Source organism: Macaca fascicularis, chromosome 6 (assembly GCF_037993035.2).
Source record: "Macaca fascicularis isolate 582-1 chromosome 6, T2T-MFA8v1.1".
Classification (NCBI taxonomy): Eukaryota; Metazoa; Chordata; class Mammalia; order Primates; family Cercopithecidae; genus Macaca; species Macaca fascicularis.
Window position 1 is genome coordinate 142,419,171 of NC_088380.1, and position 23,112 is coordinate 142,442,282.

The window sequence follows — 23,112 nt, forward strand, 5'->3', positions numbered from 1 at the left end:
TTTCTCTGTCAGATGCCCCTGCCTGGCTTCCAAGAGGCTCCTGGCCACTGTCATTCCTCTCGCTCTGTTCAGGCCTCTGTGGATGTTGCAGGCCCAGAGGGAAACCCCCCTCCACACAGGTGAGGCGAGAAACTGAGCAGGGGCAGCCTGGCTTCTTTTTTCCCAGATGCCTCAGGTCGGCAGGGAGGGCATAGCCGTTGAAAAGGGTGATGAGGGACAGAAACCTTCTAGGGGTTCTCCCACCCTGAGCAGTGGCACACGTTGGTGACTTGCTTCAGGCAGGCTGGCCCTGGGCTTGGTTGGGGTGGGCACTCTCTGGGCCTTATTTTTACATGGAGAACAAAACAAAACAAAACAAAATACTTGATCCACAGTCTGGTTTCCAGAGTGACTTCATTGTTCTAAATTTTATTCCTTACTAGAGCTGCATGGGGAGGCCATTGCTATTTTGCTGTTATGTGGCTTGTGTCCCTGCAGCCTCTCCCAATTCTGTGCCCACAACAAGCATTCCTAGTCAATCATAGAGCCCTTTCTTGATGAGCCGAGTGGCGCCTCAGAGTCTTTCTCAGCACAGTGCCCCGGCAGCCACCACCAGCTGCGCAGAACTGCCATACGAAATGAATCTATTTGCCATCCCTGGCTTACATCCCAGTGAAGGAAATGTCCTCAAATTTGTTCTTTTTTTCTTTCCCTTGAAAAGGTCTTCCTTGGTTTCTCCACTACCCTGTTCCCCCACCACCCCCTGCCTTTGAGTGATTTGGGCCATGACTCGGAAAAATCTCTGCCTTACTAGACCTAAGACCAAAGCAATGCTATGGTGCAAAAGAGTTGAAAGTGTTCTGTCTCTTCGGTGTGAAACCTGTTACTGGAGCGGAGGGTTCCCTGCTTGAAATAAAACCCTCGGCATGCCCTCCTCAATCTTTCTCCTTCACAGCCCCTGGGACTGCAGGGTCCCCTGGGGATCTCTGCAGGTTACAGTTCAAGCTGCCCACCCTCCTGCAGTGGGACATTCATTCATTTGTTCAGTCATCAAACATTTGCCGAGCAGATGCTGACCTCGGTGCTGGGGACAGCCACGAGGGACTTCAGTGGCACGTCATTCTGGTGCAGTGGAGAGGCTCTACTGATAGGAAGAGACCAGCCTGCCTGTCTGCTCCAGCATCACTGGGCCTGGGCGGGCATGGAGGATGTGAGTGAAGAGATGCTTCTGGCACCTGGTTCATCCCTGGGTAGGCTTAAAGTCTCTGCTCTAACACATCCTAGAATGTGTTTCTTAAGTCTGCCTCAACTGGACCATTTCCTGGTGCTAGGTATGCTTGCACAGTTTGATTAGAAGTGGTGCTGTGTCCACAAGGCCAACTAGGGTCTTCTACTGGGTGCTCCTGATGAAGCTGAGATGCAGCAACCACCTTCTTCAGGTGTCTGAGCCTTTCCTAGTTTCTATTAATCATCATGGTACCTCTTGATTGTAGGAGGAGACAAGCAGAGAGAAGCATTGCTGATCCAGTTTACAGATGAAAAAACTGAGGCTCCAACATACCTGAGCCCCAGTTCAGGACTTTACCGCCAATCCCATTTGATAATCTTCCTGAGGCTACACTCCCCTGCTGTCCAACCCAGGGAACATCACCAGCAGCCACGATGATGGCTATTTTGAGGTGTAAAAAAGGACAAAGTTGTTGGGACACATAAGTATGGAGTCTGAAACTGCTAATGAAGGCCTCCCATCAACCACATCAGAACTGCCCTTCTGGACTCACCTCCCATTGCTCTGGTCCAGGTTCCCTGTGCTCCCATCGTTTCCCCCATCCCATCCAGTGCCAGGCATATAATGGGCGTTTAAATGTTGCTTAAAGAGTTCCCAAGTGATCCAACAAGCCTGCTGGGCCAGCTGCTTGTCTGCCCAGCACCCTCCAGACTTCCCTGCCTCTGTGCTTTTCTTTAACCTATAGGACACTCTTATCCCCAGCATCACCAGGAACAGGAATGCTCCCTGTTTTCAACCCAGCTCAGGTGCTTTAAGCCTTTAGATGTTAGGGCTTCCTTGATTCTCTCTCTCTCTCCCCTAGCAGCATCCATGGCTCTTCCACCGACATGACACCCCTCTGGCACTGTGTCCCTCCCTGTGCTACAGTCATGCCTGTGCACCCTCTGTTTCTCACTGGCCTGTGCCCATCTTCAGAGCCAGGGCTGAGTCTTCCCAATCCTTAGATACAGCATAGCAGCAAGAATGAGCAGGGTTTAGAATAAAGGAAGCATAAATTAATGGGCAAAAATGCAAGCATGACCATGTTAACTGAGAATTGTTTGTAATAATGAAAATTGAGAAACTTTCCAAATGCCTGTCAATAGAAGAGGGGGTTAAACAAACAGCCACTAAAAAGAATGAGGTAGATCTTACATATATTGTCATGGAAATAGGTCAGCAACATTTTAAGTGCAGAAATGGAGGGGCAGAATAACATATATGATGTTATTCATTTTCATTTTAAAATGCATATCATATATGGGTAATTACATGGGCATTGAAAAATCCTTGAAGGGTACACACCAAATTTAATAGTGGCTATTTCTGGGATATGGGATTGGGAGAAGGCTTTCAGTTCCTACTTTGATGATGGTGATTTCTTTGTATATCACTATAATGATGGTGATTTGATGATGGTGATTACTGTAATGTTTTAATTTTTTTACAGCAAGCATATATTGTTTTTATAATATCTTAAAATAAAAGCACATCTTATTGCAGAGCTAGGGCTCCCTGCTGGGCACTTGTTTTTCAGGCTGCGGGCTGGCTCTGCCTCGCTGCCCAGCCTCAGCCCGGCTCTGAGTAACAGCCCCTTCCCTCCCTGCCCTCCTGCATGCTGGGCAGACACTGCCTCAGCACATCTTCTACACCCTCACTCTCACCCAGGAGCACCTGGGCTGCAATGAATTAAACTTGGCTTTAATGAAGAAACTCGGCTCCAACCCAAACAAACCTCTTGTGGTAGCCAGATCTGGGAGGCGTCAGCCAGCAACGGATCTACTTCCTCTTAGATTTTTCTGGAGAGGGCAATCTTGTGGAATAGTTGGGGCCAACAGCTTGTGAGTTTTCCTCCATCAACACATTATGCTTCTATTTAACCAAATATGTGTGTGTGTGTGTGTGTGTGAGAGAGAGAGAGAGAGAGAGAGAGAGAGAGAGAGAGAGCGAGAGCGTGTAGTCTGTTCCCAGTGCTGTTACAGGCATTGGGTGACAATGGCAGGGACTCTGCCCTCAGAGAGCTTAGTACCAGGCATTAATTTCTGTGTCATGGTCAGGAAAGTCTTTAAACAAATGGAATCCTATTTTTAAGAAGGATGAAAACAAAACAGAATTCCAAGCCAAGCACCAGCTTTGGTGTCTGTGTCCTGGAGTTGGGGGGCTTCAAGGTTGGCCAATTTGCCTTACTAGGAACGATGAAAAGAAGAAAAAAAAACATTACCATTCAGCAGCCCCTTTCACTTCTGAAAATTATTAAGGGCCTCAAAGAACGTCTGCTTATATATTTACCAACATTTACTGGAAATTCAAACAATTTCAAAAATATTTATCCATTTAGGTATAATAATAAACCCACGACATTTTAACATAAATAACATTCTATGAAAATAATGATTCTTTCTAAACCAATGTAACTAACGAGAAGACTTGTGTTGTGTTCCCTTTTTGCAGCTAAGTCTGGCTTAAACAGAGAGCAATTGTGTTCCCCTGTCTCCTTTTGCTTTTAGTCAATGGGTTATCACTTGCAATATAGCCTTTGGGAAACTCCATTGTACACTTGTGAGAAATAAGATTGAAAAGAGCAGATAACATCTTAGTATTCTATGCAGATAACATCTTAGTGTTCTATGAAAGTAGTTTTGACCTGTTTACACATATATTATGTATATATCCCTCACCCAAAGGCTGATACTCTCAGAACGGCCGCTTGGTGGCAGCAAAGGTCAACTAAACCCTCTGCAGGAGTCCGCGTCTGGGAGTGCACCACCTTGGCCCTGTGGTGAGAGCACCTGGACCCCGTGACACTTCTCTTCCTGTTTCCTGGGCATCACCATCTCCCTTGGTGTTGCCCTTTCCCTTCTCTGTGGTGGAAAGAACTTCACACTAGGGAGACCTTCCCCTTGGGTTCCAATTTCACGTGGGCCATCGGCTACCTGTGTGCTCTTGCAGGCATCCGTGCCCCCTGAGCCATCTGTAAAATGGCCACACTGGTCTCCCTTACCTCCTTTGCACAGCTTCCATAACAATGAAGTGCAAAAGTGTTTTTGTAAACTGTAAAGTGCAAAACATAGGGTTTGGAGGAAGGGGGGGCGTGGTGTGATTTTTCTGGTTTCTGTTCTTTGCCTGCCTTCTCTGAATCTAGGTTGTTTGCTTTTTCCAGGAGGTAAACACAGGGTGACTAGTGTTCCCTGGGCCTCATCTCTGCATGTGAAGCCCTGAGAGCTGCAGATGTTTGGCCTTTGGACCTCCAAGTGGACATCAATCAGCAAGCGTGGGCCAGGATGGTGCAGACACTGACGTGGCCCTTCTGATGCCTGGGATGCCTCATGAGTCACTGGTTCAAGCCCTCCAAGGTCTGCTCCCCAATGCCCACTCTGCTAGGCTGGCATCAAAGAGGTTTCCAAGAAATGTTTGGTCCAGAGAAGTCCAGACCATGAGCACCAGGGAGCCAGAAACCATCCAGTGAAACCGTCCATCCTCGCTCCTCTGGCTGAGGATGGGGAGGGGCCAGTGAGCTCTGGGCTCAGCCACTCCCTCCAGTCTCAAGTACCACTCCCCCGTGCCTCCCTTTCCTCTCAGCACTGACCAGGTTTCTCCCGGCTCCTGTGCACCGGTGGATCCCGAGGACAGCAGTAGCGCCTTCCTCAGCCGCACACTGAGTCCAGCGCGTGCTCCTCACTGCGCACTTATTAGTGTCTGTTGAGTGATTCAATCACATCCTCAGGTCTGCAGCAAACAAATGAAGGTTTCTTTATTTTTTGTTAACTAAATTGAGATTTTTTTTTCAAGTTGATGACAGAAAAAAATAATTTTGCCATTTCAGGGTAAAACTTCGAAATTCCAAGTTAAATGCCCAGTTCAAGATTTTTTCCTTCTCCACCTTCCCCTGGGGTTGACTTTAGATCTGGGAGGCTTGGGATTTAGGGAGAGGCTTCAGGGTTCTGGGAGGTGCTCTGTCTGTCCTACCCTGGTGTTCCTCCCGGCTAGTCCTGGGCGTGGCTTTCCCTCCAGGGTGGCTTCTGTAGAAGCATCTTCAGTCCCATTTGGTCCCTGTCCTTGGTCTGAGCATGCCATATATGCCCATCCCAAGGTCTCTCCGGCCTTACCATCCTCCAAGACACATCAGTGCCCCTCTCTGCCCTGGGTGAAAATCTTTGGTTTCTCCGTTGAAACTATTCAGGGGGCTGCATCAAGCCCAGCTTCCTAGGGCCTGTGGGTGGTCCTCCCTATACCAAACGTTAGGTGTGGTGGCGAGAGGCATTCTCTTTTCATGTCATCTCCCAGGGCACTCAGGGAATATGGCTCATGTGCCCTTTACTCTCGGTTTTCTACACGCCTCCCTCGCCCTCCCCAGGAGTGCTGCCCTCTTCCCCGAGGCTCTGCTGGGGGCCAGGCAGAGAGCTCTTCTCCAGGGAACTCAACAGCGTCTGCCATCATCCTCTCCTCTCTGACTTCTCTTCCATAGTCCAAGGAGTTACTTTCTATCCCAGGGCTAGGAGAGTTACCATTGGAAATTCTAAAGCCAAGAATTAACCTCTGTATCAATAACCTCTATACCAATAAGTGCAGAAAATACATCTGACATAGTCCAATCTCATTCAAGATAAAAGTGTTCAACAGACAAGAATAAAAGAATTTTCTCAGTCTGATAATAAACATTTATGAAAAGTCCACAGCTCACATCATATTAATATTTAATCGTGAGCGACTGGATCCTTTCCCGCTAAAATCAGGAACAAAGCAAGAATATCTACTCTCATCACTTCTATTCAACATTGTATTGGAGGTTCTAGCCAGAAATTAGCCAAGAAAATGAAAGAAAAGGCATCCAAATTGGAAAAATGGAAGTAAATTACCTCTATTTACAGATAATATGATACAGTATAAAGAGGGATGGTTGCACAACCCTGCCAGTGTACTAAAATCTATTGAATTATACTCTTCAAATGGATGAATTGTATTGCATATGGTATATGAAGCATATCTCAATGAAGCCATCTGTTTGTTGTTGTTGTTGTTTGTTTGTTTGTTTTTAAGATAGGATCTTGCTCTGTCACCCAGGCTGGAGTGTAGCAGTGCAGTCATGGCTCACTGCACACTCGACCTCCTAGGCTCAAGCGATCCTCCCATCTCAGACTCCAAGTAGCTGGGACTACAGTTGCACATCACCATACCCAACTAAGTTTTGTATTTTTCATAGAGATTGGCTTTCACCATATTGACCAGGAGGATCTCAAATTCCTGGACTCAAGTGATCTGCCTGCGTCAGCCTCCCAAAGTGCCAGGATTTTAGGCATGAGCCACTGTGCCTGGCTAAAGCCATCTTTTTCAAGTGATAAAAATAAAGAATGAAGCCCTTTGGGTCCTCTTTGAGTTTCTGCTGAGGCCTCCCCTTGCAGAGAATGGGGAGTCTTGGTCTGGGGTCGATGAAGCAGGGTGACAATGTGACAATGAGAGGAGAGGAACTGTGAGGTTGAAACATCACAGCGTCTTCCTGCTTCAAACTGGATGGATGTACAGAGGGAGGGATGGATGGATAGATGGGCAAGCCAGCTTTATGGCTGGCCACATCTTGGCTTGGCTTTGGCCTGCAGTGTGTCCTTTGATCTGGAATCTACTGGAAACAACTCTGCCTGGGGCCTGGCAACCTGGAGAGGGTAGCAACTTCAGCACTTGCAAGCAACGTGCTTCTGGCCAAGTTATGCAACCTTGTTGGGCCTACTTATCTCATTTGTGCAGTGGGAAAAATTACATACAACAATTATATAAATATCTCATGGGGTTCTTGTGAGGATCCAACAGATATTCTACAAAATAGGCTTAGCAGAGTGCCTGGTACAGAGTGAACAATAAATGTTAGTTCTCCTTTCTCCAGGGTGACTTCTTGATGAATCTCAATTCTCCTGGCACAGAGAAGGTGATAATTATTGCACACTTCACTGTAAGTAAACCCTCCTTGGAGCTTGCCTGCAGGAGGGAACACTGCAGGTTATGTGACTTTTGCAGAAAAGCTGAGGGAAAGCACCAAGCTGTGCTGGTGATTAATCTGCATCGGTGAGTGTAAGCTCGTCTCTGCCCATCTCCGGCAACATGTTGCATTTCCGAGTTGTGTTCTGAAACCATCACCAACCATCAGCATCTGTCCCTGCTGTGATCCTGCTTGGGCTGGTGTCTCCCCATGCTGCAGGTGGTAAACCACAGTGTCACATGATTCAACTATGTCTGGGGCCAGTCATTCAGAAAACCCACATGGAGGAGAGGAGAAGAGAAGGTGTTGCAGCTGCGATCTGGAACTCCATGCAGCAGGCTGTCCAGGAAGCTGCAGAAACCTCTATCCCTCCTGGAGCCACCCAGCCCAGCCCCAGATAAAATGTCTTGGAGAGAGTGCCCCCCACCGCCTCCCTGGGTAAGTAGGGCATGAGCTAGAGAAAGACTGTTTTGTTAATGCAGCTTACCAATTTCTTATCATTATTCTGAAATCCAAACAACTGTGAAAACTCAAGATTTGTTAGGACTTATTTGGCTGCAAAACTTGACCATTTCAGTGACTGCTGCGGGATTGATAGGTTTAATTACGGAACCTTGCCCCAGGCACTGCTGTGGGTGTTATGTAATATATGGCACATGGATTGTTTTAACTTTCTAAAAGGCTAAAAAGCTTGAATTCTGAAACCTATCTGACTCCCTAGGTTTCTGGATATGAGAGTGTGGACTGCAATTATGATGGGTCTGTTTTACCCTCAGGCTGTGGTTGGAAGAAGCACAGTGTACACCCTTATGCCCTTGGTATAAAGAGAATAATAAAGGGGCAGAATGCAAACAGCAAAGGGTTTGGAAGCAGAGACTAGGGGTGAATCCTTCTTCTAAATCTCACCACCTGTGGGATCTTGGGAAAGCCATCGAGACTTTCTAAGCTTTGGTTTCAGCATATATAGAACAAAAACATGTAATAATAGTATCCACTTCCTACCATAACTAGGGGGTTAAGCAGTTAATTATTAAGCATTTATTCTGCATGCCCACATTCTTGAGCAGTCTCCCACTTCCAAACTGCTGCCTTCTCCTATTTCAGGCACACGGCCAATTTCTCAGGACCGTAGCCCTCTTAGCAGTGCTCCAGGGCTCCCTCCCTCAGACACGCCTTCAGCCTCCCCTAGCGGCAACCCTCAGACAGTCCCCACTGACATTCTTTGTAACTGCTCCCTGCAGCCTCCCCTGCAGCCCCAGCTACAGCCTCTGAGTCTGAGGGTCTGTATTCAGCATCAGGAGTCTTATCACTATAGGAGTCTCTGATCTATTCTTCCCCTTAACAACACTTGTAGCTTTCTTTGTTCTGAGCAGCAAGAGATGAGTAATTGCCTAGAGACCAGCTCCTGTCATTTTCCCCCCATATGTATTTATTTCAAAATAAAGACATACAATTTTAAACACATAATCACAACTGATATTGATTTAGAGTAGCTTACTTGATTTTTTAATTGTAGCAACTTAAAGAGAAAGCATTTTAAATTTAATAAATAGGATAAATAATATTTCATCTTCATATTTTGCCTCCCATCCCTCTCATCTTTTCTTTCTGGAAAACTTCCAGGAGACTCTTCAGAAATGTCAGCGTGTTGCCTGCCATGGTTTGGTTGCATGGCTGTTCACAGGAAAAATTCTGTGGGGATGAAAGTTGATAAGGACAGAGAGACTCAAATGATGTAGAGCCAGGCAGCCCCAGGAGCCCCCCTGCCAAGAGCCAGAGTCGGTGGTGAGGAGTGTCGGGATGGGAAGGGAAGGGGCTTGAAACCCAGAGCAAATAGATGGGCAGGTCCAGGCTAGCTCACGTGGTGTAAAGACAACATACGTGGTTGACCTCAAGTTGGATTTCAGGGCTCTTTACACACAGACACACACACACACACACACGCCCCCCTATTAAGTGACCCTAAATCTCCCCATTAGAGAAAGCCTTTCTGGGGACTCTTTGAGGCCTAACATTGTATCATTATCCTTTTAGGTTGTGTTTCCAAGGTCATTTGACAGTACAGTGGCTAAGAGTGGGGCTCTGAGGTCACACAGACCTGAGTTCAAATCTCACCTCTGCCACTTATTAAATATGCAGCCTTAGGCAAATTAGTTAACCTCACTGAGACTGATAAATTGAATAATTGTCCCTAAGGTATGTATTTATTCAGTGAGACAGCATATATTAAGCACTTAGAACTAGATGCCATTGATGGTAGAAATGCATGCAGTTAAACAGTTGAGCTCAGGGCTTTCAGACTTCTAGGATCTTGTGTGGAGATGCTAATACCCAAAAAAGGGAGGGAGGTCACCTCTACCCAACTTGCCATCCCACTCTGCTGTCAGGGACTAGGGTATACGCTGAAGAAAGGAATGTGTGGATGGGCATTCAGGATGAGTGGCAAGCTTCCATCTTGATCTGGGTGCATTGCCCTTTAAATACCTCCTTAATCCAGGCCAGGCATGGTGGCTCACACCTATAATCCCAGCACTGTGGGAGGTCAGGGTGAGCAAATCACTTGAGTTCAGGAGCTGGAGAGCAGCCTGGCCAACATGGTGAAACTCCATCTCTACTAAAAATACAAAAATTAGCCGGGTGTGGTGGCACGCACCTGTAATCCCAGTTATTTAGGAGGCTGAGACAGGAGAATCACTTGAACCCAGGAGGCAGAGGCTGCAGTGAACTCAGATGGCACCACTGCACTCCAGCCTGGGCAACAGAGCGAGACTCTGTCTCCAAAACAAAACAAAACAAAACAAAACAAAACCTCCTTAACCAACAGGAAAAAAAAAATCCCTTTTAACGACATCCATTCAGTTAGTACATTGAATCTCTAGAATAATTTCGTATTATGTGAGCTGCATCCCTGATTCTCTAGATTGTGGCTTCTAATTACACTCAGAAAGCATTCTTTCATTATTCCATAATAGAGAGAAGTAAATGGCTCCGTTGGCGTGTTTTTTAAAACTAGGGGGAACAATGATCTATCTCACTTTAATTCTATTGTTTCAATGGATCTCACTTTAATTATATCACTTCTGATTAAATTTCTTAGATGTCTTTTATCAGCCTTGAAGTATCAATTCCAACTTTATCATCCTTTTGCGTTCAAACAGGGTTGGCATCACCATTCACATAGAAATCACCGACAGGAACACATCACATATGAAAACAAACTTACGGGACACTTGTTGTTCTTTAGTACTTCAACCGATTTTTTCACCCGATTGAAAATCAGCGGGTATCTTGTTTGCACTGTGGTATTGGTCATCTGAGACAGTCCCTCCCTGAAGCATGGTCCAGGGCAGTTGTCCTGGTAAATAGTAAGGATTTATTAAAAGAAACATTCTGAGGACAGCTTTGAAAATATATCACAAAAAGCAATATAAGAGATGGTTTTTATTTAATCACCGTTACTCAAACTTGCATTATTTTTAGATAGGTCCCTTGCCAATGTAGGAAGTGATCTTCCATATTTAAAGGGGATGCCATTTTTCCACAGTGACACCCCCTGGAGGAGACTTCCTGTATGTTACACCCAGGAAACATGAGGGCTGTGGGCCCTGAAATAGTCAGCTCTGAATGTTCTTTTCAAGAGGTGCTTCCCGGCTTCAAGACTTGTAAGTTTGAAAGTGCAGAGTGAGGAAAAGCCTTTCCACACCAGCTAATGGGATGTGACAATTGAATGCAGCTGGTATTTCAGCAGCAGCTAAAAACACGGAGTGTACGCCGAGGGGCAGGGGCTGTGCTGTCTGCCTGGTGCCTGCCCAGAAGGCGCTCTAGCCTCTTCTCCTCTAATGGATGGATGGCGATGGGTGCGATGTCTTACCCTCGCTAGGGCAAGAAGCTCAGATTCTCCCAGGCCTTGCATGAGAAAGAATAAAGCACTGCACCTTGGAGAAGTGCCTCCTCCTCACCCTAACCAGGAGTTTGAATTAGGAATGAGAACTTTCCTGCCACCCGTCCTTCCTGCCAGAGTGGGCAGTGGCCCTCTGGAAGCCCTCCTTCCACTCAAAACCTCAGATCCTCTATCTGCCCAGAGGGCAGCACTCAAACCAACAGTCACTCTAATCAGCTAGACAGACAATAGGGAGGTAGGGAGGAAGGGAGGAGGCAGGGAGAGGGAAGTATAGCCCGTAGATCATTCATGCCAGATGAATGATAAGGAGTAGTCTTTTTATTTACATTGTTTCACAACTCTAGAGTTATCACTAAATGAGGTAGAAAGCAATATGATATGACCTATAGCAATGATTATATCCTTAGTTCCAGTTTTATTTAATTGTGCACATGGCCACCTATCTAAAAAGATATTCAAGATTCTTTTTTTAATGTTGAAAAGTGTTCAAACTTCTCAAGAGGCATAAAGTTAACTAAATACAAAGAAATGTTCATAATATAGGATTTCAAGATCCTAGTTTTAAAAGGGAATAGTTTGTAACAATGTGGTTTTAACAGGGAATACTAATCTTAACAATTGAATTAAGCAACAATGTATAACATTAAATATTAAATAAAGCAACTTATTTTTACTTAAAATCAAACCAAAAAAATCCAAGGTCAAAATTATATTCTCTCATTATACTTACAGAAGGAATGGGCAGACAGAGACAACTGGTCACCTGCAAGGGAAATTTCAGAGTGAAGATTCCAGATGTGAAAATTAAAATTAATTTGGAAAGTTCTTAAAGAGCATTCACTCACATTAGCACTGCAGTGGCACTTCGAAGCTGCATCTTCCTAAAGTAGATAGAGAGATAAGAACCTTTAGTCAGCCCCGAGTTTTTTCATCCTCATACATATTTCACTTTGTCAGTAGCCGTCTTTCCCACGGGCGCCCCCTGCAGCCTACCTGCATCTTGTTGATGAGGAAGTTGATGTCCATGACGATCCCCGTCGAGGTTGGACACCCCCGGCCTGCCACGGAGCACAGGAGCAGGGCAGAGGTAAGAACTGTGGCCAGAAGCATCTTGACAGAGGACTGGAGCTCGCCTGAAGACACCTTCAAATCGAGTGGTATTTAAAGCTCCCTCTCAAACATGGAAAAACCCTGACATCAAACTGATACCAAAAGCCCACTTTTTCTCTGTAAGTTGGGGCCACTTTATATTAACAAACAAAAAAATCAAACTGAGTCACTTGACAAAGATGATGTTGTGCCAGGAAATATCATTCCTCAGAAAAGATGATTTTCAAAAAGTTGAGTACTGAAGTGCTGAAGGAAAAGTTAAAGATCTAAAAACCAAGAAAAAAAAAATTAAAGGCAGGGATTCTGGTTGTGAGAATGAGAATACTTTCCATGAAAGCCCAGGTCTGTATTTTCCCTTTTGACTTTATGGGAAATGCTGATAAAATATAGCCAGTCACGGGTGTTTGGGGAGAGCGAGTGGGTCAGGGGAGGGTGCGTGATATTGCAGGACTTTACTTCTCTCTGTTGGGGTTTTCCTTTAGTAATTGCAACCTCAGTCTTAACTATCCTTTATTCTCAAATCTCAATGTTTTTCATACCCAGGATCAAATTCGCCACCTAATGCAAATGCATCTTAGAAGTATCCTTTTGTGCAAGTGTCTGAAAGAAGAAATCTTCAACTATAAGCACAAGAATGTAGCAACCATGCTTGTTAAAATTGGCCTTGAGGACTCCTCAGTATCTTTAGAGACCTTGTATAACACTGCATGACATCAAGTGAAAACCCAGTACTTGAAATAGTATAATAGCTAACATTTACTGAGCACTTACTACATACTAGTAACTTTTTTTTTTTTTTTTTTTTTTTTGAGACAGAGTGTCACTCTGTCACCAGGCTGGAGCGCAGTGGCACAATCTTGGTTTGCTGCAATCTCTGCCTCCCGGGTTCAAGAGATTCTCCTGCCTCAGCCTCCCGAGTAGCTAGGATTACAGGCACCTGCCACCACGCCCAGCTAATCTTTTGTATCTTTAGTAGAGACAGGGTTTCACTGTGTTGGTCAGGCTGGTCTTGAACTCCTGATCTTATGATCCACCTGTCTTAGCCTCCCAAAGCGCTGGGATTATAGGCATGAGCCACCACACCTGGCCATACTAGCAACATTTCTAAGCACTTTACATGCATTAAGCCATGTAATACACTCAGCCACCAAATGAGGTGGGTAGTAATTTGTCATCACCATTTTTTTACCCTTTAAAACACTGTCTACATCTTAGTGTTCTGGCCCTTCAATATGGCTGTGTTTAATCATCATGAGTCAAAAAAGTAGTCGCACTGTAACTCTGTGAAGTTATAATTATTCTTATTATCTTACAGATGGAGAAACTGAGGCATAGAGAGGCAAGTAATTTGCCCAAAACACAAAGCCAGGAAGCCGCAGAATTTGTATTCAAGCCCAGAAGTCTGTCTCCTGATTTCAGCTGTTAATCCTCCTGAGGTCCTGTTTTTCTGAGGATCTTTTATCTGCCTCTCCCACCAGGATATATACTCCAGGGCCTTATGGGTCCAGTTCACCCCTATATTCTCAGCACTTAAGAAGGTGCCTGGGGAAGTGTGGGCACTCACTAAATGCTTGTTGAATTAAAACACTAATTTGAAAAGTAGTTTTTGAAATAAGAACTTCCCATTTCTGGGATTTATAAGACTTCAAATTTGATTTCTAGGGTACATATTTGGAGGTATGTGCAGGTAAGTAAATATAGTCTCTTCACAGTAGATTGAAAAGGTGAGGGGTTCTTTAGCTTAGCACTCTGAGCTATAATAGCCAATGGGGACAAACCCGTAAGATTTCCTTGCCACCACTGTAAGACTATGACAATACTGTTTTTTTCATTGTGTATTGTTCCTTAGGAGTGATGATGACTGTCATTTTTCTACTGCACTATGAGGAAGGGAGTGTCTTGGTGGTAAACAAGGTAAAGAGAAACAGGCTTTTTACTAAATTTCCTTAAGCCTTTCCACGTCTCTGACTTCCATCCCTGCTCTTTGCAGACACTAAAGAGAAAATTCAAAGGATTCCCAGCCTGTGGCAAACACTTTTGTTACAGAGCACTGGATGTATGCCTTTTTCTTGATGATAGAATTCTGATTAGTTTGGGGTACCAATGTATCCAGCCAAACACCCGCTTTTTCAGCCTCTTTTGCTGCTATGTGTAGCCATGCAGCAAGTTTCGATCAATGCAAAGTATGTAAAATTCTTTTGCTTTCCTGGTAATAGGAGACAAAAGTGGCTGAACCCTGTCTTTCCTCTTAATTCCAATTTGGGTGTGATGGCAGGAGCTTCAGCAGCAATCTTATAACTATGAAGAAATGGACAAGAGAATTACAGCAATGGCAACACTAACATTTTTCATAAATAGCAAATAATCAAAAAAGCAATAAAAAATAAAACCATGAAACTAACAAGAGAAGTAACAATAATAGTACAGCAGTGCTACTAAAATTCTAGCTAGCTATCACTGCCTACTGAGGACCTTGAGTTATAAAGCCTGTTCTTGTTTAAAAAAAAAGAAAAGAAAATTAGCATGCTTTGGAGAGATTTTACAGATACATTAACATCAGGCTAAACCTTCTTCCTTGACATTATTGGAAGACTTGAGAGAGATGTGAAAAGACAATCATCTTTTCATTCTGTGAATCAATATTATTTGATGCTCTGTGTGTGAACCATGGGAATCGTTTCACCTGCCATCAGGTATTCCTCTCACATTGAGGAAAACACCACCCCACCTGTTGTACAGATGGGGGCTTTGCCCAGAAAGAGAAAGCCACAGCTCTAGTTTCTAGCAGGCGATAGCATAGCACAGTGGTTAAGACCAGTGACTCTGGAATCAGAATACCTGAGTTCAAGTCCTGCCTCTACCACTTGTTAGCTGCATGGCCTTGGGGGATTGCTTGGCCTCTCCCAGCTTCCATTTCACTGACGGTGAGTGAGGATGGTCATGTGGAAAGTGGGAATGGGGATCTAGGGATGTTGAGATGCAGTTGTCAGTGAAGGCCCATCTCAGGGTACTCCCATAGAGATTAAAAGAAATAGCTTCTCCAGCCCTAACTTGGATTAAGTAGCCTCCGGTTTGAAGTTTGTCAGGGCAAAGCAGCCTAGGTTAGGGGCCAACAAACTGTAATCCACTTTTCAGGTTGAGGGTAAGGTCTACAAGCTAAGAACAGTGTTTACCTTTTTAAGGGTTTAGAGGGTTAAAGTTTATAAAGAAATAATTAACCAATAAAAACAAAGAAGCATGTGTGGCAGAGACCGTATGTAACCCATAAAGCCTAAACATTTATTATCCGGCCCCTTTACAGGAAAAGTTGGCCACCCCCTGACTGAGTTCCCACACCCCAGCCCTCGTTTTCTGAAGACATCATCTGTTATCTTCCAGTCCTGGCAAGGGTAGAGCTAGGGGTTGGTGGCTCAGGTGTCTTTTCTCCCATTCCCCACCTGGTTATTTAGGTCAGGCATCTGGACAGAGGGAAGGGAGCAGGGGACCTGGGCCACAGACTGCCAGATTATCTGAAGTGGTGGGGGTCTGTCATTTCCTGAGGCTTTCTGTGGAGTGAGCTCGCTGGTCCAATGAACCAAAGATCTTCTCTCAATGAAACCCGTAGCTGCAGCAAAGATATGTCAGGCAGGCTCTGGTGTACTAGGAAAAGTCCCACATATTGAAGTTAGGAGAAAAGTGAGTGAATTAACAAGCTAAGTCTTGGCTTGACCAGCAGGCCTTGGGTCACCCACCTTCCCTGCCACCCTCAGGAGCTGGCTCAGGGTCAAGTGATCCACGGCCACTGGTGCTCCTTGGGCAGGTTACTTACCCTTTCCATGCACCAATGCACCCCCAGCACTCACTCACTTAGAGAAAGGAATGTGGGCCTTCACCCAGCCCTTCCTCATCAAAGAGAGGAGTGCTCCATTTGGGATATATTCTCAGGAATGAGGCATGTTTCCATTTGGAAATGTGGTCTGGACTGGTCCAGATGCCTTGCTCTTTGATACTCCGTCACTGCTACCCTCCCATCACATCAGTTTCTTTTCATTTCCATCCTCCAGGCCTTTACCCTTGCTAAGCTCTGCCTGCTGAGTTCTTCCTCAGCTCCTCCCTATGTGACCTGTTCTCATCCTTTAGTACTCAGCTCAACTGCCACCTCCTCAGCAAGACCTCTCTGACCACAGCAATCACTGCCATCTGCCCTGTGCCTCTTTCAGTGTGTTTCTCCCAGGAGAATGTCAGTTCCACGACAGTGGACACTACAACGGACTCTCTTGCTCATCACTGTGTTCTCAGGGCATGGTCTATAGAGAGTGCTCAGGAATTCCTGCTTAAATGAATAAATGACTAATACATTTAATTTTGTGAACATTTATTATATGTGTGTTATTGATGAAATGACCAATACATGGTTCCCAGTAGACAAGTAACAAACAAAAAGCAGATGTCACATTTACCTGAACAAGGAACACATTTAAAAAGTGATTAACCAACAAGGGAGTAAATCCTCCTGCAGTTCTGTAGTCCCTTACGTTGGTGTAGGGTTTGAGAATTTCTGAAGTGCTTTTCAATCTCTTCTTTCTTTGGACTCTTACACTAACTGCATGAGGAAGGCCTGGGTGGTGCAGGAGCTCCTCTGCAAAGGATGAAGCAGAGAGAAGGAGAAAGGTGAAGTGACTGGTTCTTTAGAATTCTTTCCCATTTCCCCACCCACTCAGTTATAAAAAAATAAAAGAATACAGGGTTGTTAAATGGTAGCTCTGCAGTTCAAAATACCATTAAAACAGCAGATGTTTATCTAGGCAAAGTCTACAACTTTTGAGGTTTAGCTCCTAGGATTTCTTTCAGTATCAAAATGTAAGTATGCAAATAAGCTACAGAGCAAATACACCACACTCAGAAATCAATTACTCACTTATTTTAAATATCAAGAAGATTGGAGTGGGATGCATATCAAGAGTTATCATAGATAACATATTTTACAATAAATGACAAAAGACAATGATCAACCATTTATTTTGTTCCAAAGATGAAGTTTGATTTTTTTGTGATAAAAGCTCATATGTCATGGATTATTTCTCTAGGAATAAAACAAAATGGTTATGTGTTCTAGGAAGGCACAGTATAAAATGACCAAAAAAAAAAAGGCACTACATTTCCAAGTAAAACCCGTTCTACCTTTCACTCCAATTAGCCAAGAGATAACTAGTTATGAGAATCCTCAAGTGCTAATTTCCTAATCAAGTAGTTATTTCTAGATCACTACTTTCTAGCAAAGTGTGATGGGGTAAGCCCCACTGGTTATGCTGTCCTTTGGTTGGGTCTTCTCTCCATGAAGGAGAATCCAGGACCCTTTCCCTCACATCCTGCCTGAGCAAGCCCTGTGTCTGCTGCCCTTGGAAGCTATTGCTCCCTGTGTCGCCCCACACAGTTTTCTCTGAGCTCCAAGACCTAGGATCTATTTCTTTCCTCCTTCCTTTCACTTCTCTTTCCTCACTGTTGTTGGTTAATAACAATCTGGGCTATCCTTGTAAATGGAATTTCACATCCTCCCATTGGCATAGTCCATCATTACTTGAGACCTGCCCCTGTATTTCTCAGAGACTATGGGACTCCCCTGACTCCCTGCCCTTTGCTGTGGCCAATTCATTGATGTCCATCTAATTAAGAGAGGATGAGAACTCTTGTTCTGGATTACACTGGGGCCTTAAGGCGTTAGAATTTGTTAAATCTTCCTGTGCACAAGGTAACATATTAAGCACTTTATATATATTATCTCAGCCTCCTCAACAATCTTTATTAACCCTATTTGTAGATATGGAAATGGAAGCTCAGAAAAGCTAAGAGAGTTGCCATAGACACACAGCTGGCAACTTGAATGAGATTTACGACACCCCAGAGCCTGTGTTCTTATCTTCAAGGCCATAAATCAATCTCCATTTCTGTTGACCCATACTCTATAGGCTGTATTCCAAGTCTACTTAATACAAGCAGAAAATCAAAGTATGCCTTTGGGGCAGAGGGAGGTGGATTCTAGGCCTCAGCTGTATCTGTGTCCTAGGGCTGCCATCACAAAGCATACAAACTGGGTGACTTAAAGCCACGGAAATTTATTCTCTCACAATCTTGGGACCAGAAGTGCAAATCAAGGTATTGGCAGGGTTGGAAGCAGCCTGACCACTGCAGAGGTGGCTGTTGGGAAGAAGTGGAAGATGAGGCTGGAGGGTCTGAAGGGAAGGACAGAGCCCTGTGTCAAGAGGGCATTGACCACAAATCACAAAACCCCAGTTAACACTGACTGGAGTGATGAGGAAATTTGCCATCTCACAAAACAGTGCATCTGTGGATACACTGGGCCCTGGGGTGGTCAGATCTGCAGGTCTGAGATCTTGTGGAGGACAGGCTCCTTTTCCACTCTGTGGGTTGACTTCCCTCCCCTTGGGGCTCTAAGATGACTGCCCAGTTCCAGGGCTCACATCTACTCTTGACAATATAAATCCTAGATTTGGAATGAATGGTCAAGTATTTGTAACCCTTTCACTTTCAATACATTTTGCCAAACTGCCCTCCAGAAAGATGTTCTAACATATAATAATAGAATTTGTAATTTATAATAATCCCATTAGTCACATTTAAGAATGTCCACTTCTGACATCCTTATCAACACTGGACAGTGATTTTTTATTAACCTTGGTCGGTGTGTCTGGCAAATTTATGATGCTAATACATATGTATTGAATTCATAAATTAATGAATTCTTGCTTTTTTATATTTCTTCACTTGTGAGTTACCTGTTAGTGCCCAGCTTTCTGTTGGTATGTTAATCTTTTGCTTACTGATTTCTAAGTGTTCTTTGTATATCTTTGTTTTTCAAATATATTACATTTATTCTCTTCTATTTATTGTTATGCTTGTAGTGTTTTCTGACTGTGTTTTTATGTGGTCAAAAATATAACATATTTATCTCTATTTTTCCAGTCTGTGAATGATTTTATTTTCAGCAATTAAATCTTTAATCTTTTTGGAGTTTATTTGAGGGTATAGAAGAAATCTAATTTATTTTTCTTCTATGTTTGGTCAATACTATTACTGACTGAATATCTCTTTTACCTACTGATTTGAACTACCACCTTATTGAGCACTAAATTTTAATTTTTCTTAAGTGTCTTTCTGGACTCTAATTTATTCCAATGAGCTGTCTTACAGCTCTAGATTGACTTTAGAATGCAATTGTGGTAATAAAGTGATTGTTGACATTTCCTTCGCATTACTGGGAATGCTTTCAATGCTTTTCATTTCAATATATTTCATTAAATATCGTGTTTGCTTGCTTATAAGTGGGAGCTAAACAATGGGTACGCATGAACATAAAGATGGGAACAACAGACACCGAAGGCTCCAAATGGGCAGAGGGAAGGAAGGGGTGAGGGTTGAAAAATTACCTATTGGGTACAATGGTCACTATTTGGATGATGGGCACTTCAGAAGCCCAAACCTCACCATTACACAATAAATCCATATAACAAAGCTGCACTTGTACGCCCTGAATCTAAACTAATCATCTATCAATCAGTATCATGTTTGCTATTGATTTCCTAATAGGGAAGAGTTTTGAATATTTAGTTCTCCAAATTCTTTTTAGAAATTATAGCTGAATTTTACAAATGCCTTTCAAGTTTTTATCAGGATCATGAGTTTTTTTTCCACTAACTTGTGTGATACATTGTTTTAATTGATTGCTAAATGTTGAGCCATCCTTACATTCCTGGAATAAGTTCTATTTGGTCATACTATATTACAGTTTTAGTACACTGATGGAATCAATTTGTTCTTCCTTTATTTTGAATAAAGGATGAAACACAGGTTCCCAGGGTGGTAGCATTATGTGCTCCTCTTCAGTGGGAATGGCCCACGAAGTCGTCCAGGCACCATTCTCTTTCGTGCTCCAGGTGATGACTTGGGTGTGGAGAAGCACGACTTCCATTGGGAGGCCCAGCACATGTCCTGGCCTAAGGCTCTGTGCCCCACAGGAGCCAATATCTGGTGAAAGAGCTCCACAGACAGCTTCCAAGGCCCCTGCACTCAGGAGAGCCCAAGACCGTGACACTCCACTAAAAATGGATAGTTCGTTTATAGTCATCCCAGCCCAGACACTTTGCCACCTAGGCCTACTTGATATTTCATCTTCATCTAGTGTGTAGGGGAACAGAGCTAAATAATGAACGGAAAAGCCAGATTCTCTCTCAGAAGGGAAGAGGCTGCATTAGCAATTTTACTTAGATCATGTCCATCGTTAAGGGAGTTCATTCTTCATTTTCCTTTTATGTGCCTTCTTTTTGGGGCACATAAAAAGTGAGTTAGGAAGAGTTTAAATAGTATGAGAATTTTCAATATTTCCTCACTCCTCCATAGAAAGGATTTTTCTTTTTTTATTTCCACAAAGCCAGTGACGAGACAGTCCCCAAGACGTAGTAATTATAATTTTTTTGTTTGACAGTGTCTCACTCTGTCACATAGGCTGAAGTGCAGTGGCATGATCTTGGCTCACTGCAGCCTTGGCTTCTTGGGCTCAGGTTATTCTCCCACTTCAGCCTCCTGAGTAGCTGGGACCATAGGCACGCACCACCACACCAAGCTAATTTAAAAAAAAAATTGTATAGAGATGGGATCTCCCTCACATAGCTATTGTTATGTTGCTCAAGTTGGTCTCCAACCTCTGGCCTCAAGCGATCCTACAGCCTCATCCTCCCAAAGTGCTGGGATTACAGGTGTGAGTTACCACACCTGGCCATAATTAGAATTATTTGCTGAATCAATTATGTTCTGACAGAACTCATTTATAAAATGTGGGAATGATTACTTATGGAGGAAAATTTGTTGGTGTTTTCTATTTCTTCTGTTTTAATTGCTGTATTACATTGTCTACTTAATTTTTTTGTGTGCATTTTTGTAGGAAATAATCCCAGACATGACAAAGTAGTAATATTGTGCATTTTACCCATCTTTTCTCTTTAATAAAAATTGTGAGAAACTTGCATATTTGATTTTTTTCAGAGATTCAAGTTTTGCTTTTATTTATCAATTCTGTGTGTGATTTTTATCTTCCTAACTTAGCATTTTATGCTTTTTCATTGTTAATTTCTATCTGATATAAATTTATCTTATCATTCCTTTTCTAACTCCTTGAGTTGAATATTTGCTTCACCTTTTAAACAGATAGTAGCTGCAATTATCGAATACATTGTATGGTAGTCACCATGCTATACATCTTTAATGCGTTATCTCACTGAATCCTCATAATACCACACAAGGCCATATAAAAGGTATTTATAGCAAAGTAGTTATGAGTGCAGACTTGAGACAGTCTCTGCCACTTACCATTCCATAACCTTGTGCAAATAACTTCTCTGTGTTTTGGTTTTCTCATCTGTAAAAATGGGGTAATTTTATAAGCTACACCGTGGGGCTGTGATGGAAGATAAATTAATTAGTACCTAGAAAGCCCCTAGAGCAGTGTCTGACCCACACGCAGCACAGTGGAAGTAGCTGATATTATTAGACTGGTGCAAAAGTAATTGCTGCTTGCCATTAAGGGTAATGGTAAAAACCACAATTACTTTTGAACCCAACTAATATTATTTTAAAATGAGGAAATGGAAGCTTTAAGAAGTCTAGTAATTTGCCCAGCATCACATAGCTATTGCTAGATAAGGAGCCATCTTTTGAACACAGCATGAACAGCATTGCATAGATTTTGTTAAGTAGTTTGCTCATTCTCATTGATTCCTTAATAGTCTGTAATTTCAGGATTAAGACTGTAATTACATGATATTCATCCTTGAAATTCAGAAATTTCACCAGGATATGTCTCATTGTGGCTGTCCTTTGATTCCTCCTGACCAGCATGCAGTTGGCTCATTAGATCTTAAGATGACTTTCTCCAACTCAATGAATTTTTTTTCTGTTAGTTCTTTGACTTCCAATCTTCTTTTTTCTCCTACTATAATTCCTACTGTATGTGGGTCAAAATTTTATAAACTTATTTTTCATGTATTTGGTTTTTCTTCCTCTTAAATGTCTTATCATTATTCTTTTTAGTACTGATTTCTAGTAGAACATTTGGATTGGGTGTTTTCATTCCCAGTTCCAGTATCCAAAGATTCCCATTTGCTGTTTAAGAGCCTCTATTCATTTTTTTTTAAACCAGTGATCATTTTAATTTTAAATACTTTTAAAATGTAAATATGCATTCCAAAAAGCACATAACAAGCACATGAAGCCCTGGGAAAGAAAGATGATATACAAATGACAAAGTCTCATAAAGTGGTTTTTTAATTTCCCACTAAAATTAAGTTAGTAAAAATTCAATTTAAACTCTAGTTTCCATGAAAACTCTTCTACCCCAGATACAGCCATTCAACTTCTCTTTTTCCAAGATCTGGCAACCACTGCCAGATCCTAAAACCAGTCATCTGGTTTCAGTTGTTCTTCTCCACACTCTTCGCCATTCCTCAGCATCTCCCCATCTTCTTTTTTGCTACTTAATTAAATTTTTATTTTAGAACAGCTTTTTTTTTTTTTTTTTTACCAAAAAATTATAAAGGCAGTACAGAGAGTTCTCACATACCCCAAATCCAGTTTCTACTAGAAGGGTACATTTGTTACACTTAATGAACCAACATTGATATAAGATTATTAATTAAGTCCATGCATTATTCAGATTTACTTAATTTTACCTAATGTCAAGTAACTTGCCCAAGACCACATACCTATTACTAGATGATAGGTGGTAATTTTTCTGTTCCAGGATCCTTCCCAGAACGCCGTATTATATTTAGTCATCATGTCTCTTTAAGCTCCTCTTGGCCATAATTTCTTAGACTTTAGGGCCAGGCACAATGCCTC

General features: G+C 43.0%; 2 protein-coding genes across 19 annotated transcripts in view; one reads left to right on the forward strand and one right to left on the reverse strand.

The window, feature by feature from the left end:
• Positions 1–16,567, forward strand: part of SLC25A48 (solute carrier family 25 member 48) — a 66,792-nt gene extending 50,225 nt beyond the window's left edge. For 3 of the 18 annotated variants that reach the window (XR_012414602.1, XR_012414587.1, XR_012414590.1), the window contains exons 8-11: positions 4,407–4,970; positions 7,122–7,652; positions 10,759–10,876; positions 12,073–12,934. Coding sequence is in view for 1 of the 18 variants with exons in the window: in XM_073995192.1 (XP_073851293.1) it covers positions 4,407–4,424 (18 nt within the window). In the remaining 17 variants the exon portion in view is untranslated. Of the gene's footprint in view, positions 1–12; positions 3,464–4,406; positions 6,256–7,121; positions 7,653–10,758; positions 10,877–12,072; positions 12,935–13,540; positions 14,140–16,268 lie in introns of those variants that run through there. The other 15 variants (XR_012414608.1, XM_073995188.1, XM_073995192.1 and 12 more) reach the window with 12 other exon arrangements.
• Positions 8,702–12,248, reverse strand: IL9 (interleukin 9). The gene is made up of 5 exons (XM_005557828.5): positions 12,109–12,248; positions 11,961–11,996; positions 11,846–11,878; positions 10,438–10,569; positions 8,702–8,906 (listed from the first exon to the last, which is right to left on the reverse strand). Exons 1-5 carry the CDS (start codon positions 12,223–12,225, stop codon positions 8,787–8,789), a joined length of 438 nt encoding a protein of 145 aa, XP_005557885.2. The 5' UTR covers positions 12,226–12,248; the 3' UTR covers positions 8,702–8,786.
• Positions 16,568–23,112: the final 6,545 nt, after the last annotated feature.

What these genes read in the sequence shown, in the direction of transcription:
- IL9 (XM_005557828.5), bottom strand. Translation starts at nt 12,225, where the DNA reads ATGCTTCTGGCCACAGTTCTTACCTCTGCCCTGCTCCTGTGCTCCGTG. An exon ending in TCTGTCTGCCCATTCCTTCT is followed by an intron (nt 10,570 to 11,845) that starts GTAAGTATAATG and finishes ACTATTTACCAG; the next exon opens with GACAACTGCCCTGGACCATG. An exon ending in TAAAGAACAACAAGTGTCCC is followed by an intron (nt 8,907 to 10,437) that starts GTAAGTTTGTTT and finishes TCATCCCCACAG; the next exon opens with AATTTTTCCTGTGAACAGCC.